Here is a 16,592-nt window from a genome sequence, read left to right as displayed (position 1 = left end):
GAACAAATTCTGTGCAGACAGCAACCATAGTCAGAATCGAACCCAGGTCTTTGGTGATGTAAGGCAGCAACTCTACCTCTGCGCCATTATGCTACCCTCTCTATAGACCATTTTAATTAAGTAATAAGATATGAGGTTTACAGAGAATTCTACAGCAGGGACACAGATTAGTGGACCAGTGCCAATTTTCAGTAATAAATAACAAGATGAGAGTTTTAGTTATATATAATATAGATATCAACAAACCCGTTAAAAATGTATATGGTTCATTCCTGCAGAGGAAGGTAAATGAATTTATTTTGAGAAACCTTACATGCCTGACATAGAAACATAGAAATTAGGTGCAGGAGTAGGCCATTCGGCCCTTCGAGCCTGCACCGCCATTTAATATGATCATGGTTGATCATCCAACTCAGTATCCCGTACCTGCCTTCTCTCCATACCCCCTGATCCCCTTAGCCACAAGGGCCACATCTAACTCCCTCTTAAATATAGCCAATGAACTGGCCTCAACTACCCTCTGTGGCAGCAGAGAGTTCCAGAGATTTTAGGTTTATAAGGTGACAAAGGGAATATAATGCATTGTATGGACAATTAGTTTCAATTGAATAAGTGAGGGTGATAATTTAATAAGGTATAGGGGTCAAGGAGAGGTTGCATCGCCTGTAGCATGAAGGAATTGCAACTCCTTCAGGGAGTTACATTATATTAAGTCTGGGTTTGACCTTTTGCTTGAGAAACGTGCATCTCCACAACATGGCTCATGCCTTGTTAATTAAAAGATGTTCTTTTAGGAAGGTGATGAGGAGAAATTTATTTAGTCAAAGGGTGGTGAGTGTGGAATTTTTTGCCACAGAAGGCTGTGGAGGCGTCAGTGGATAAGGCAGAGATAGACAGATTCTTGATTAGTACAGGTGTCAGAGGTTATGGGGAGAAGGCAGGAGAATGGGGTTTGGAGCGAGAGATAGATCAGTCATGATTGGTGGAGTGGACTTGATGGGCTGAATGGCCTAATTCTACTCCTATTCCTAATAACCTGATGACCTTATGCAGTGCACATGTATATAGTGAACAGTGAATATAGAAGCACAGCACAAGAACAGCCCTTCAGCTCACAATGTCTGTGTGAATATGAAGTCAAAATCCAATGTCATTAGAAACGGGAATAGTGCCGGAGGATTGGCGTACTGCGCATGTTGTTCCATTGTTTAAAAAGGGGTCTAAGAGTAAACCTAGCAATTATAGACCTGTTAGTTTGACGTCAATGGTGGGCAAATTAATGGAAAGGACATTTAGAGATAATATATATAAGCATCTGGATAAACAGGGTCTGATTAGGAACAGTCAACATGGATTTGTGCCTGGAAGGTCATGTTTGACTAATCTTCTTGAATTTTTTGAAGTGGTTACTCGGGATATTGATGAGGGTAAAGCAGTGGATGTTGTATATATGGACTTCAGTAAGGCCTTTGACAAGGTTCCTCATGGAAGGTTGGTTAAGAAGGTTCAATGGTTGGGTATTAATGGTGGAGTAGCAAGATGGATTCAACAGTGGTTGAATGGGAGATGCCAGAGAGTAATGGTGGATGGTTGTTTGTCAGGTTGGAGGCCAGTGACTAGTGGGGTGTCACAGGGATCTGTGTTGGGTCCACTGTTTGTCATGCACATCAATGACCAGGATGATGGTGTGGTAAATTGGATTAGTAAGTATGCAGATGATACTAAGATAGGTGGGGTTGTGGATAATGACGTAGATTTTCAAAGTCTACAGAGAGATTTATGCCAGTTGGAAGAGTGGGCTGAAAGATGGCAGATGGAGTTTAATGCTGATAAGTGTGAGGTGCTACATCTTGGCAGGACAAATCAAAATAGGACGTACATGGTAAATGGTAGGGAATTGAAGAATGCAGGTGAACAGAGGGATCTGGGAATAACTGTGCACAGTTCCCTGAAAGTGGAATCTCATGTAGATAGGGTGGTAAAGAAAGCTTTTGGTGTGCTGGCCTTTATAAATCAGAGCATTGAGTATAGAAGTTGGGATGTAATGTTAAAATTGTACAAGGCATTGGTGAGGCCAATTCTGGAGTATGGTGTACAATTTTGGTCGCCTAATTATAGGAAGGATGTCAACAAAATAGAGAGAGTACAGAGGAGATTTACTAGAATGTTGCCTGGGTTTCAACAACTAAGTTACAGAGAAAGGTTGACCAAGTTAGGGCTTTATTCTTTGGAACGCAGAAGGTTAAGGGGGGACTTGATAGAGGTCTTTAAAATGATGAGAGGGATAGACAGAGTTGACGTGGATAAGCTTTTCCCACTGAGAGTAGGGAAGATTCAAACAAGGGGACATGACTTGAGAATTAAGGGACTGAAGTTTAGGGGTAACATGAGGGGGAACTTCATTACTCAGAGAGTGGTAGCTGTGTGGAATGAGCTTCCAGTGAAGGTGGTGGAGGCAGGTTCGTTTTTATAATTTAAAAATAAATTGGATAGTTATATGGACGGGAAAGGAATGGAGGGTTATGGTCTGAGCGCAGGTATATGGGACTAGGGGAGAATACGTGTTCGGCACGGACTAGAAGGGTCGAGATGGCCTGTTTCCGTGCTGTAATTGTTATATGGTTACATGGTTATAAGATGTACTAATCTCATCTGCCTGCACATGAGGTGCACGTTAATTTATTGATTTCCTTTAAAGAAGAGATAAGTTGGTTTCTAGTGTGAAAAGTGATCAGCCTGAGCAGAAGGTTGGTGTTCTGTAGTACTTTGTTCACTGTCATCTCTATAAATCATTTTAATCAGGTGGGAAGTTTATGAAAATATATTGTGGTATCAGAATTCTGTGGGAGATACTCACTGCTCAATGTGCCAGAAGTCATGTTCTTAGTCATCATTTTCATTAGTGAGGTTTCTAAAATGGTTGACACCAGCTGATAAGCCCTAACTTGGTAAATCAGGATTAATATCTTCAATGTCTTTTAACAAAACCAGCATTAGCACATTTTTCATTTTTCATGCATTGCCTCCATTTGGCTTTTTTTCAGTATAATTTCCATGCCAGTCATTTAATCTGGACTGAGACTGCACAAATGTTTTTTGATGCATATAAATAAGGACTGGATTTTAACCAAATTGGCATCTTTAAAGTCCAGTTTGATATTCAGTATTACACCTGGTAACTAAACACAATTGATGTCATGTTGGGATAAATGTTTCATCAACAGAATAATAGATATTAAACTTTGTTTTTAGCAAGAGTATAAGCAAACTGGTTTTTGGTATATGCAACCATTTAACTCTGCTCTGGCATCAGCAGAAATTTTAAGTTTATATCAAAATATTCCCAAAATATAAGGCCGAACAGAAGGGGAAAGTCTAGCTCACTAGAAAGTTATTTAAATGTCATCTTGTGATGACCCATCTCGCCACCTAGCAGCCAAACAATCTCTTGGGAAATGTAAAATAGATGAGGAATTTCAGGAATACTCAGAACATCTATTCAAATGCTGAGAGGGAATGAATCAATGTCCCGTTTCCATTTTTACGCATTTATGCAAGCCACTGCCATTAATCTCATCTCTGACATACTCTAGATAGAAATTCTTAATTGTTCATGAATTTATATTAAACTACAATATGAATCTGTATAATACTACAACCATAGGGCAGCTAACTAGATGTTTTGCTCATGTGACATTCTCAGTCTCTGCCCTGCCCTGCTTCGATGGAACAAAGGGATAGTCAACATGTTTTGTCAAATCTCTGAGTAATGGTGAGATAGCCAATATAAACCGGTGAGGGGAAGGGGTGAGATTGGAACTGGCAAGACATATCAAGTCAAGTCAAGTCAAGTCAAGTCAAGTCAAGTCAAGTCAAGTTTATTTGTCACATACACATACGAGATGTGCAGTGAAATGAAAGTGGAAATGCTCGCGGACTTTTGTGCAAAAGACAAACAACAAAACAACCAAACAAATTATAAACACAATCATATGTCCACATTTGCTAAGAGGACATGGACAAGCTCACTCTCATTTTCCTGGAAACTAAAGATGTAAACAAGGTTATTAATCTATTATTATAAACACTTGTGACCACCCGCAGAAGAAGTGAACCAAAAGGAGAAGGTGTTTTATTTCTTGTTTGGTTTTTAATCCTCTGGCAATACATCTTAATAGTATTGGCTTTTGTGATCCTTCGATGCATCAGATACTGCATCATGGATCCTTCTGCCTGGAAGAATGATCAATCGTGAATGGTTGTAGTATTATAGTAATCAATTGTGATAACTTACGGAATACAAAGTTAGGAGCTGACAGGGGTGGGAACGGGGGAAATAAGATGTTCAACACAGTGACTTTTCCATCCATGCAACATTTTATAGATTATGAAATGTTTTGTGGTGCAATTGGAGAGAATAAAATTGCAATGAACAATATAATATTGGAAAAAATATATTTGGTATATGTCTGCAGAAAAGCAATTTGTTGAAGATAATGTCCAAGTATTGTTTCCTTATTTAATATACCACAAGGCTACTTGAGGAAATTCCATTCTAACATGTAGAAGGTAATGTTTTGTAGAAATATCTTTACAATTGACAGTTAGAAAGTTTGAGGACAGAAGAGTTATTTTGTTTAAAATATATATATTCAATATGAGCCGGGGTGGGTTGTTAGAGGATAATTTGAATTAAGATCATTGGTTAATAGGTAATCATGGGACCAACTTATTGTTTAACTTATATTAAACAATAAAGAAGAGGACCCACATCACCGCTTACCTGCAGATAGACACAAAATGCTGGAGTAACTTAGCAGGACAGGCAGCACCTCTGGACAGAAGGAATGGATGACATTTTGTGTCGAGACCCTTCATCAGTCTGAGTTACTCCAGCATTTTGTGCCTATCCTCAGCATAAACCAGCATCTGCCATTCCTTCTTACAAATACCACCTACCCACAAGTAAGTCTATATTATCCTGCATCTCCCTCCTAGGTTTTATGACCATGTTCTACGGTTCAAAAGTAAATCTTCACTACCTTCCAGCAGCCCAGTTTCACAGGTGGAAATAGTAACTGTACAACTTGGCATTTAAACCATTCTATATTACCCACGTGCATTTGCGAATGCAGAACCAACTTTTGACTATAATTATTTTTTTTTTTTCATAATGTAACAAGGGCCAGTAAGTATTTCAGAGGACAGATAAGGGTCAACCACTTGCTGTTGCTCTGGAAAACCAGCCCAGACCACGTAAATATGATACATTTTAATTACTGAAGGATATTTAAAATAAACTGGTGATTACTATTTACTAATGATAGACTTTAAATTATTTTTTCTCATTTGAATCCACATCCTTTAGTTGCAGAACTACGATTCAAGCAATAATCAAGATGTCTGGATCGCAATCAATGGTTTAACCATCACGCTTCTCACCATGAGGAACAATTGCACATCCAAGAAAGATTCTATTTGCAATTGCATTGGCTTTTCAAAAGACCTTGCTAATTAGTCCCAAATACTCCTGCTCCCCTAATATTCCAGTAATATTTTCCAACTCAGCCAACATCAGAAGATTGGCTAGAGATAAGTTTTTTTGGCCTTCCATCACAGCAATGTGATGGATGTTTATGTAAATCATGTTGTGTCTCGGGTCTATTTGTTTGTAATGTATGGCTGCAGAAACGTCATTTCATTTGGACCTCAAGGGGTCCAAATGACAAATAAATTGAACCTTGAATCTTGAATCTTGAAGATCCTTCAGGGGGGTGAACCCTTGGAAAGTGCCTGGACCTGATGGTATACCCGGTCGAGTTCTCAAGACCTGTGCAGACCAACTGGCGGGAGTTTTTGCGGACATTTTCAACCTCTCACTTCTGAGGTCTGAGGTTCCCACCTGCTTTAAGAGGGCATCAATAATACCAGTGCCAAGAAGAGTAAGGTGATGTGCCTCAATGACTATTGACCAGTGGCACTAACGTCTGTGGTGATGAAGTGCTTTGATAGGTTGGTTATGGTGCACATCAACTTCTACCTCGACAAGAACCTCAACCCACTACAGTTCGCTTACCGCCACAACAGTCCAACAGAGGGTGCATTTTCACTGGCTCTCCACTCCATATTGGAGCACTTGGACAATAAAAACACTTACGTCAGGCTGTTGTTTATAGACTATAGCTCGGCGTTTAATACCATCATCCCTTCCAAGCTGGTTACCAAGCTCGCGGAACTGGGCCTCTGTGCATCCCTCTGCAATTGGATCCTCGACTTCCTCATTCACAGACCACAGTCTGTTCGAATTGGAGTAACCACTTCATCCTCATTAACAATTGGTACGGGAGCACCTCAAGGCTGCGTGCTCAGCCCCCTGCTTTACTCACTCTATACCCATCACATAATGCAAACTCCATCATCAAGTTCGCCGACGACACCACTGTGGTTGGACGAATCACAGATAGGGACGAGTCAGAATACAGAAGTGAGATCGACCGACTGATCAAATGTGCCAGCACAACAACCTGGCTCTCAACATCAGTAAGACCAAGAAACTGATTGTGGACTTTAGTAGGGGAAGGATGAGGATCCACAATCCTGTTCATATCAACGTGACGATGGTGGAGAGGGTCAATAACTCCAAATTCCTGGGCGTGCATATTTCCGAAGAGCTTTCTTGGACCCAGCACACAGATGCAATTATGAAAAAGACACATCAGCGACTCTACTTCCTGAGAAGATTACGGATATTCGGCATGTCGAAGAGGATTCTCCTAAACTTCTACAGGTGCACGGTAGAGAGTATTCTGAATGGTTGCATTGTGGCCTGGTTCGGCAACTTGAACATCCAGGAGCGAAAAAGACCTCAAAAAGTGTGACCACTGCCCAGTCCATCACCGGCCTTGACCTCCCCACCGTCGAAGGGATCTATTGTAGTCACTGCCTAAAAAAGGCAACCAAAATCATCAAGGACCCACACCATCCTGGCCACACACTCATCTCACCATTGACATCAGGAAGAAGATACAGGAGCCTGAAAACTGTAACGTCCCGGTTCAGGAACAGCTTCTTCCCGACAGCCATCAGGCTGTTAAACACAACAACGAATAAGCTCTGACCTCTGAACTACAAAAGACTATATTACTATTGCATTATATTTGTTATTTATAGAACTTTTTTTTTCCTCTTCCCCCATCATGTGCTATGTTTACATATTCACATATTCTGTTGTGCTGCAGCAAGTAAGAATTTCATTGTCCCATCCAGGACATATGACAATAAAACACTCTTGACTCCACTCTTCAGATGATTCCTTTTGAAGTTGCTAATCAACCTGGCTTCATCACCTTTTGAAGCAGTACATGCATGCTCATAGATAGTTTGCAGTGTATTTAACCCCACTGGTTCTTTAGAACTGTGTGTCCTCTACTTACTGACTTCCCTGCCAGCTTCTACTTACTTGCTCCATCAAAACTATTCCTGATGACCATCTTCTGTTAGCTTATTTTATAGTGAAACACAAACGTACTAGTGATTGCATGTCACACTATCCTATGGTAGTGATCCAAGCAAGGCAAGAAGGGGGCAAAAATACTGTAGAAATCACAGAATTCAAGTAATTGTAAGTGGGAAGATATCCTGAGAAGAATAAATGAAACAGTAAGTCAGTGATAAGCATTCTAATGTTGTAATCACCTCGGGGTCTAATTAATAGCTGTCTTCCAAAATGATCAATGCCAATGCAATTTCTGTTTAGCCTTTCCGGGCCATGAGTTACTGTGAGAAGCTTCAACGGAATTGAATCCCTTATTAAGCTTTGTTATAAGTGGAGAAATTGTTAAATTAGAATTAGATTAATGCTGACATTCAAAATCAATTTCTCATTAGAACCATTTTTCTTTAAAACTGAATTAATTCACTATAATTCAGAAAATCTATTAGGAATCCAGAATACCTATTGGCTCTCTCACTACACATATTTCAATATTTAGTGTCCATTTAACGAATCAATACATTTGAAACCTCTGAATATATGTTAGCCCATTGACTGTTTTTTCCTCTTCTAATATAGATAAAACCATACATGAAATCAGAACATCGGCACTATTTGGAGCTATTCTGAATAGAAAAATGCATTAGATTAACATCAAACAGTATCTTTCATATTAGGAGACAGCAAATAATCAATGCCACGCATCATTAGGACGATAGGTTATCCACTAATGTGAGGTTATCCACTTTGGTGGCAAAAACAGGAAGACAGATTATTATCTAAATGGTGTCAAGTTGGGAAAAGGAGAAGTACACCGGGATCTGGGGGTCCTTGTTCATCAGTCACTGAAAGTAAGCATGTACAGCAGGCAGTGAAGAAAGCAAATGGCATGTTGGCCTTCATAACAAGAGGAATTGAATATAGGAGCAAAGAGGTCCTTCTGCAGCTATACAAGGCCCTAGTGAGACCATACCTGGAGTATTGTGTGCAGTTTTGGTCTCCAAATTTGAGGAAAGGCATTCTTGCTATTGAGGGAGTGCAGCGTAGGTTCACAAGGTTAATTCCGGGATGGCGGGACTGTCATGTGTTGATAGAATGGAGCGGCTGGGCTTGTATACTCTGGAGTTTAGAAGGATGAGAGGGTATCTCATTGAAACATATAAGATTATTAAGGGTTTGGACACGCTAGAGGCAGGAAACATGTTCCCGATATTGGGGGAGTCCAGAACCAGGGGCCACAGTTTAGGAATAAGAGATAAGCCATTGAGAACGGAGATGAGGAAATACTTTTTCACACAGTTGTGAGTCTGTGGAATTATTTGCGCGCCCCCGACGTAACGTAGCGCCTACGCGCACAGGCGTATTGCGTTCCCACGATACCCGTGCGCTCAACACGATGACGAGGTCGCGTAATTAGCATGCCAAGGACACGTAAGTGGGAAAGGGGCTTTACACATTTGAGAATTCCATGAGGTTAACCCATGATTCAAAGTCAACAAATTAAGACCCTGGTGAATTTAGCCTTTACTATTTAATTTTTATTACCAAGAAGCATTTCAAAAATGAGATAATTAAATTCTAATGCCTGAATTAAACAGGGATATTGTAAAATATGGTCAGTTTCCATTATTTCTTTCATGTTTTCATTCTGTTCAAAAAATATACCTTGATGAATTTATAACTAATTAAAGGTTAAGGGGTTCTTGACTTCAAGGACAATTTTAATCCACCATAAATAATCATTCTTTGTCTGAACTTCTTAAAAAAAAAAACTTTTATTACATAGTTTAATCAGCAAATCAACCAAAAAAATATTGAAAGTAAGTCACATTGTTGATAATGTGCAATTACTAAATGCAATGATGCGTTATGACTAATTTACATTTGGATTGCACAAGAAACAATATGACGTGCATTTATAATTCTACCATATGTCAACCTATAAGTAGTGCCACCAGCTTAAAACAATGGTCCTTCTTGGAAAGTTGTGAACTTTTAAAGAAGTCACCACCAGCATCTTTATATGAGTAAGCTAATTTTCAATATCCATTGGGAAATATCAAGAAGCAATTTTCTGATTTACCTTCTTTTAGAGAAATACAAACAAAGGGCGGCACGGTGGCACTGCAGTAGAGTTGCAGCATTACAGTGCTTGCAGTGCCAGAGACCCGGGTTCAATCCCGTCTGTATGGAGCTTGTATGTTCTCCCCGTGACCGTATGGGTTTTCTCCATGATCTTTTATTTCCCCCCACACTCCAAAGATGTACAGGTTTGTAGGTTAATTGGCTTGGTATAAGTGTAAATTGTCCCTGGTATGTGTAGTAATGTGCTAATGTGCAGGGATTGCTGGTCCGTGTGGACTCGTTGGGCCGAAGAGCCTGTTTGCACACTGTATCTCTAAACTAAATTAAACTGATTTGGAGACAAAATAAATAGACAAAAAAGAATAGCTGCAGGAGTAGGCCATTCATCCCTTCGAGCCAGCACCGCCATTCACTGTGATCATGGCTGATCATCCACATTCATTGCCTGTTCCTGCCTTCTCACCATATCCCCTGACTCTGCTATCTTTAAGAGCTCTATCTAACTCTCTTGAAAGCATCCAGAGAATTGGCCTCCACTAGCTTCTAGGGCAGATAATTCTACAGATTCACAACTCTCTGGGTAAAAAGGTTGTTCCTCATCTCTGGTCTAAATGGCCTACCCCTTATTCTTAAACAGTAGCCCCTAGTTCTGGACACCCAAAACATCGGGAACATGTTTCCTGCCTCTACCGTGTCCAATCCCTTAATAATCTTATATGTTTCAATAAGATATCCTCTCTTCCTTCTAAATTCCAGTGTATACAATCCCAGCCGCTCCATTCTATCAATGCATGACAGTCCCGCCATCCCGGGAATTAACCTCGTGAACCTGCGTTGCACTGCCTCAATAGCAAGAATGCCCTTCCTCAAATTTCTTGACCAAAATTCCTTGACCAAAACTGCACACAATACTCCAGTGTGGTCTCACTCGGGCCCTGTACAACTGCAGAAGGACCTCCAATACTCAACTCCTCGTTATGAAGGTCAACATGCCATTATCTTTCTTCACTGCCTGTTGTACCTGCATGCTTACTTTCAGTGAGTGATGAACAAAGACCCTCAGATCTCTTTGTACTCCCCCTTTTCCCAACTCGATACTATTCAGATAATAATCTGCCTTCCTGTTTTTGCCACCAAAGTGGATAACCTCACATTTATCCACATTAAACTGCATCTGCCATGTATCCGCCCACTCGCCCAATCTGTCCAAGTCACCCTGCATCCTCATAGAATCCTCCTCACAGTTCACAGTTCTCACTGCCACCCAGCTTTGTGTCATCTGCAAATTTGCTGATGTTACTTTGAATCCCTTCATCTAAATCATTGATGTATAGCTGCGGTCCCAGCACTGAGCCTTGCGGTACCCAACTAGTCACTGCCTGCCATTCTGAAAGGGACCCGTTAATCCCTTCTCTTTGTTTCCTGTCTGCCAACCACTTCTCTATCCATGTCAGCACTCTGCCCCCAATGCCATGTGCTCTAATTTTACTCACTAATCTCCGACGTGGGACCTTATCAAATGCTTTCTGAAATCCAGGTACACTACATCCACTGGCTCTCCCTTGTCCATTTTCCTGGTTACATCCTCAAAAAATTCCAGAAGATTAGTCATGCATGATTTCCCCTTTGTAAATCCATGCTGAATTAGACCTGCTACTGCTATCCAAATGTGCTGCTATTTCATCTTTTATAATTGACTGCAGCATCTTGCCCATCACCTATGTCAGGCTAACTGGTCTATATTTCCCTGTTTTCTCTCTCCTGCCTTTCTTAAACAGTGTGATAACATTAGCTATCCTCCAATCCTCAGGAACTGATCCTGAATCTATAGAACATTGGAAAATGATCACCAATGTGTTCATGATTTCTCGAGCCACTTCCTTAAGTATCCTGTGATGCAGACCATCAAGCCCTGGGCATTTATCACCCTTCAGTTCCATCAATCTACGCAACATAATTTCCTGCCTAATGTGATTTTCCTTCAGTTCCTCGGTCACCCTAGATCCTCTGGCCACTTGTACATCAGGGAGATTGATTGTGTCTTCCTTAGTGAAGACAGATCCAAAGTACCTGTTCAGCTCATCTGCCATTTCCATATTCCCCATAATAAATTACTTTTTTCAGCCTTGAAGGGTCCAACTTTGGTCTTAACTAATTTTTTCCTCTTCACATACCGGAAGATGCTTTTACTATCCTCCTTTATATTCTTGGCTAATCTACCTCATCTTTTCTCCCTGTATTGCCTTTTTAGTTATCTTCTGTTGCTCTTTAAAAGTTTCATAATCCTCTGGCTTCCCACTCATCTTTGCTATGTTATACTTCTCTTTTATTTTTATACTTTCCATGACTTCACTTGTCAGCCACGGTCGCCCCATGGAATCTTTATTCCTCTTTGGAATGAACTGATCCTGCACCTTCTATATTATTCCTAGAAATACCTGCCATTGCTGTTCCACTGTCAACCCTGCCAGGGTATCTTTCCAGTCAACTTTGGCCAGTTCCTCCATCATGGCTCCATAGTCCCCTTTGTTCAACTGTAATACTGACATTCCGATTTCCCTTCTTCCTCGCAAATTGTAAATCAACAAAATTACTGCTCTCAAGAGAAATTTCAGTTGCTATTTGCAAAAAAAATCCCAGTTCCAGAGCCACAGCTTCGTAAGTAACAAAATTTTAATACAAGACTGTTTTTGACTAGAATCTTTCAAATACTAGAGATTGTTGTGTTATTGCAAGTGGACATTAAACTTGAACACTTCACCTGCTAAAAACACTTGGTTGGTGTCAGTCTCAGAGTGTGTAACCAGGAATGAAACCTCAAGAATACAAACAGTATTATGCTTCAAAAACATTAGAAAATTGAAGCTGTTTAAATGTTTAATTAACCTTTAAAAAAAAAATAATGCCACGAAGAGCATTCCTTGACAGACCAGTGTAAGCATCAAATAAATTCAAAATGCTTGATTTATCACAGTTATTATTTGTTGTGAATTTTTGAAATCAATTTTTTCCTTCAACCATTCTTGTAAATGTACACTTGGAAAACCAATTAGTATCCAAGAGAATTAAGTATTTGTGTACAACTAATTATTCAAAGAGATATTAAGTAAAACACAGGAAAAGGACGACTAACTCAATTTATAAAAAGCACTATGGACATTCCAAAAACTGATACCAATGAATAATTCCACAATATCATGAAAAATGTTTAGATTAATTTTGTACGATATATGAAAGCAATCTAATTCTAAGAAGGCTGGTCCAACTGAAGTAGAGGTGAATTGGTGCATTATGATTTGTTATTTACTCTTCTATTCCACCATTCTCATTTTCACCAACTTTTTGGAAAAAAAGGCTAATCTTTAACACAGAACACTCTTCAGTCAAACTATTGAAAGACAAACAGGAGAGAGGTCAAAGTGTATTATCAGATGCAAACACACCTTCACTCAACAATCACAACATCCTGGCTATTTTCACACAACCTTACCTGATTTAAGATCAGTCCTGTAAACCTTGGGTAAATGTCCCATCTAAGTTCCTTACCTAAACTGGCCAATCAAATAATAATGCCAATGCATCAAACATTTTACCAAACATGTCTCCATCAGCTTCAAGTACTTGGACTAGCAGAAGCAGTTTTCGAATATTAAAAACTCAGTTTGTTGTTCTTTGGCCAGATGGAATACAAGTGTTAAAGAGGGAACTGCAGATGCTGGAGAATCGAAGGTTACACAGAAAAGCTGGAGAAACTCAGCGGGTGCAGCAGCATCTATGGAGCGAAGGAAATAGGCAACGTCTGAAGAAGAGTTTCGGCCCGAAACGTTGCCTATTTCCTTCGCTCCATAGATGCTGCTGCACCCGCTGAGTTTCTCCAGCTTTTCTGTGTAACCCTGGAATACAAGTGTTTTATTCAGATAGTATGCTTCATCGTACTCACCTCTTCACCCGACAGGTAGTAGGCAGAAAGGAGCCCTCCAACAAATCGAATATTTACTTCAAAAACTGAAACTTCTGCGTGCTAGGAAAAGAAAGAAAATTGCCATTAAGACCATACAAAGTGGACCATTTCTACACAATAAATGTTCACGTGCCCCAAAACATTCTGAAACCCTCTCTCAATGCATGTAATTGTTCATGCCCAACCAGGTTATAAGGTTATATTCTTTCAACAGCAAAGTGAAAAGATTAGATTTCCAGACCAAAAAAGGAAATTATTCCACCCATTCACTAATTAAAACTTTGCACAAGAAACAAGGTAAATACTAAAAACGTTGTTAAGGACCCAAGTTTCTAACCTCAATTGAAACTATGACTGGATAAAGCTCTAGTGCAGTAAAGCTGTGAAGCCCCAGAGCCAGCATTCAAAATCAGTGAAAAACCCAATTAGTGGTGGCAATGATATATTTCTATTCATTTTTTTTCCTTTTTAATTCTTTCTTTTTTAATAATTCCACAGGAGTCAAGCCATTTATATTAAATGAAAGCTCCAGCAGAATACGACCCCTGTAATTGCCTGATTCAAGTGAATGCCAAGAATACTAAAATGTAATGTGGCCTTGTCACAGAATAATGATTCCAATTATTGATTTGCATTACATTTTAAATTTTGGAGGTAATTCTCAAATGGAAAGAATCAAAAACATATTGGAGTCAAAATTTGTCCTGATTCACATGAGGTAAATAATAATTTTGAAGCTAAGGTACAATATACTCCACTTCTGAAATTAGATGCTATTTGAATCAGACTACACCACACGTTTAGTTTCAGATCAAGGAAATATCTAACGTCACGTCGACTTTGAACAATGCCGTATTTGAACCCATTCCTTCTCTCCAGAGATGCTGCCTATCTCGCTGAGTTACTCCAGCTTTGTGTGTTTATCTTCAGCCAGCATCTGCAGTTACTCCCTACACCTTTTTTGAAAACAAGGTTTTAGAAACTAAATGATAATATATGTTTAGAACTCTTCCAGTAGACATTGCTATTGTCACATGCCGCAAATCAGTTTGATCATTGCAAAATTCTCCACATTTCTTTATTTTAAAACAAAGTCGCTATCTCAAACAAAGGTAGGCTAGTATTCTACCTCCCATCATTATTGTCGATTATCAAACAGCTTTATTCATAATACTCTTCTCAACTATTCATACTGGAGTGAACATGATTGAAAGAATCACTTACAGGACGTGTATGTGCTTGGGAGTGGATTAAAGGGATCCATCTTTTTGAAGGCTAGAGAGCTCAAAGAAATTATATAGCCTCAAGGAAAATAATTTTAAACTAAATGTTACAGATTAACACATGTAAGAACATATTTATTGATGCACATAAACAAATGCATTTTAGTCAGTCAGATCCTTCTACAATGCTCTGAGGCATCAGATTTGATGAGACACTTTTGTTGAACCAACAACACTCTTCTTGGCAGTTGTGTACACACCGCACAGGTTAAAATTCGAATGTAATATAGTTACAATGGCCTGACTGACAAGGTATATAAAAAAAAGCACGAAAATCAAGAGAGTGCTAGATAGGGCTCTTAAAAATAGCGGAGTCAGGGGATATGGGGAGAAGGCAGGAACGGGGTACTGATTGGGGATGATCAGCCATGATCATATTGAATAGCGGTGCTGGCTCGAAGGGCCGAATGGCCTTCTCCTGCACCTATTGTCTATTGTCTAAATCAAACTTAAATTACTATTTTTTTTAAAAGGAAACAAAAAAAACACGTAGATTCATAGTCAAATCTTGAGTCATACAACATGGGTGCCACACATCCATTGCAGCCAACATGCCCCTTCTAAGCTAGTTCCATTTACCGGCATTTGCCCCATCTCTCATCAAACCTTTCAATCCATGTATCTGTCCGAGTGGCTTTAAACCTAGGTCAACTTCCTCCTCTTGCAGTTCTTTGTAAAATGTTTCCTCCTCAGGTTCCTATTAAATCTTTCCCCTCTCACCTTAAACCACCGGGTGGTGATGTACACGGCAGCCTTGCCAACAGTCTGTCTCGTCCCATTCTTCTTTTGGTGTTTTCAGTCTGTTTTTCCTTGTGTGTTTAGTGGACTTTTAGTTTTTATATTATGTGGGGGGTTGGGAAACTTTTTTTATCTCTTTCCTCGACGGAGATGCAACTTTTTCCATATCATATCTCCATCCGCACGGCGGCCTTAACATCGTGGAGCTGGCGGTCCCTTTGTTGGGGTTCGACTTCGGGCGCTCCAACTGCAGGAGCTTCAAACGCCCCAATCGCAGGAGCCTCAATCGCCCTAGATTCAGGGGCTTCGATCGCTGACTGTGGGAGCTTCGATTCCCCCTCCCCGCCCCCCCGACTGTGAAAGTTTTGATTGCCCCGACCGCAAGGGAAAAGGAGGAAAGAAGGTATAAGGTATTTGTCTTCCATCACAGTGGGGAATGTGAGGTCGCGGTAAAAACAAGATGGACGTGCTGCCTGCACTGGTGAGGACTCGGAGGGAGTGCCTTGAGTGCAGTGATCTTGGTGTTTGTGAAAGCATTGCTCCATGAGGACATCCCGGAGTCTAGTGTGATTGTGGACTTTCTGACTGTTTGGGCGGACAGGGACTGCAGAGTGAATGACAGCGGTCGGTACAACTCTGGACACATCACAGTGAAGGAGCGTGTGTCTGGCACAGACATTAACCTGCTGGCTGTGAGTCTCTGCTTATTCTGTGTACCCTGAAGATTCTCACACAGCACTGTGGTGGCTGTTTAAGTCTATGTTTAATCTTTATGTAGTTATGTATCTTGTTGCTTTTTTTGTATGACTGTATGACAAATCAAATTTCACTGTACCTCGGTTCACGTGACAATAAAGGACAATTGAACCATTAAATGCATGTCCTCTGGCTCTTTAGTCTCCTGCTCTGTAAAATACCCTATGCATTCACCCTTTCTATCATTGTTTTATGCGGATCATTTTTAATGTTGCTCTTTTTATAGGATTTCATTCCATGCACCATTTCCAATCTTCCATGGAGAGTTAATTTCCCC

At 40.1% G+C, this 16,592-nt stretch overlaps 1 protein-coding gene across 2 annotated transcripts in view; it reads right to left on the bottom strand.

The window, feature by feature from the left end:
• The window catches only part of man1a1 (mannosidase, alpha, class 1A, member 1), a 409,100-nt gene that overhangs the window by 197,290 nt on the left and 195,218 nt on the right, over positions 1–16,592 (bottom strand). For both annotated transcript variants that reach the window (XM_055635735.1, XM_055635736.1), the window contains exon 4: positions 13,518–13,598. In XM_055635735.1, coding sequence (XP_055491710.1) covers positions 13,518–13,598 — 81 coding nt within the window. The remainder of the gene's footprint in view (positions 1–13,517; positions 13,599–16,592) is intronic.

This window comes from Leucoraja erinacea, chromosome 5 (assembly GCF_028641065.1).
Source record: "Leucoraja erinacea ecotype New England chromosome 5, Leri_hhj_1, whole genome shotgun sequence".
Lineage (NCBI taxonomy): Eukaryota > Metazoa > Chordata > Chondrichthyes > Rajiformes > Rajidae > Leucoraja > Leucoraja erinaceus.
Note: the sequence above shows the minus strand (reverse complement) of the source record. Positions and strands in the feature narration are given on the sequence as shown.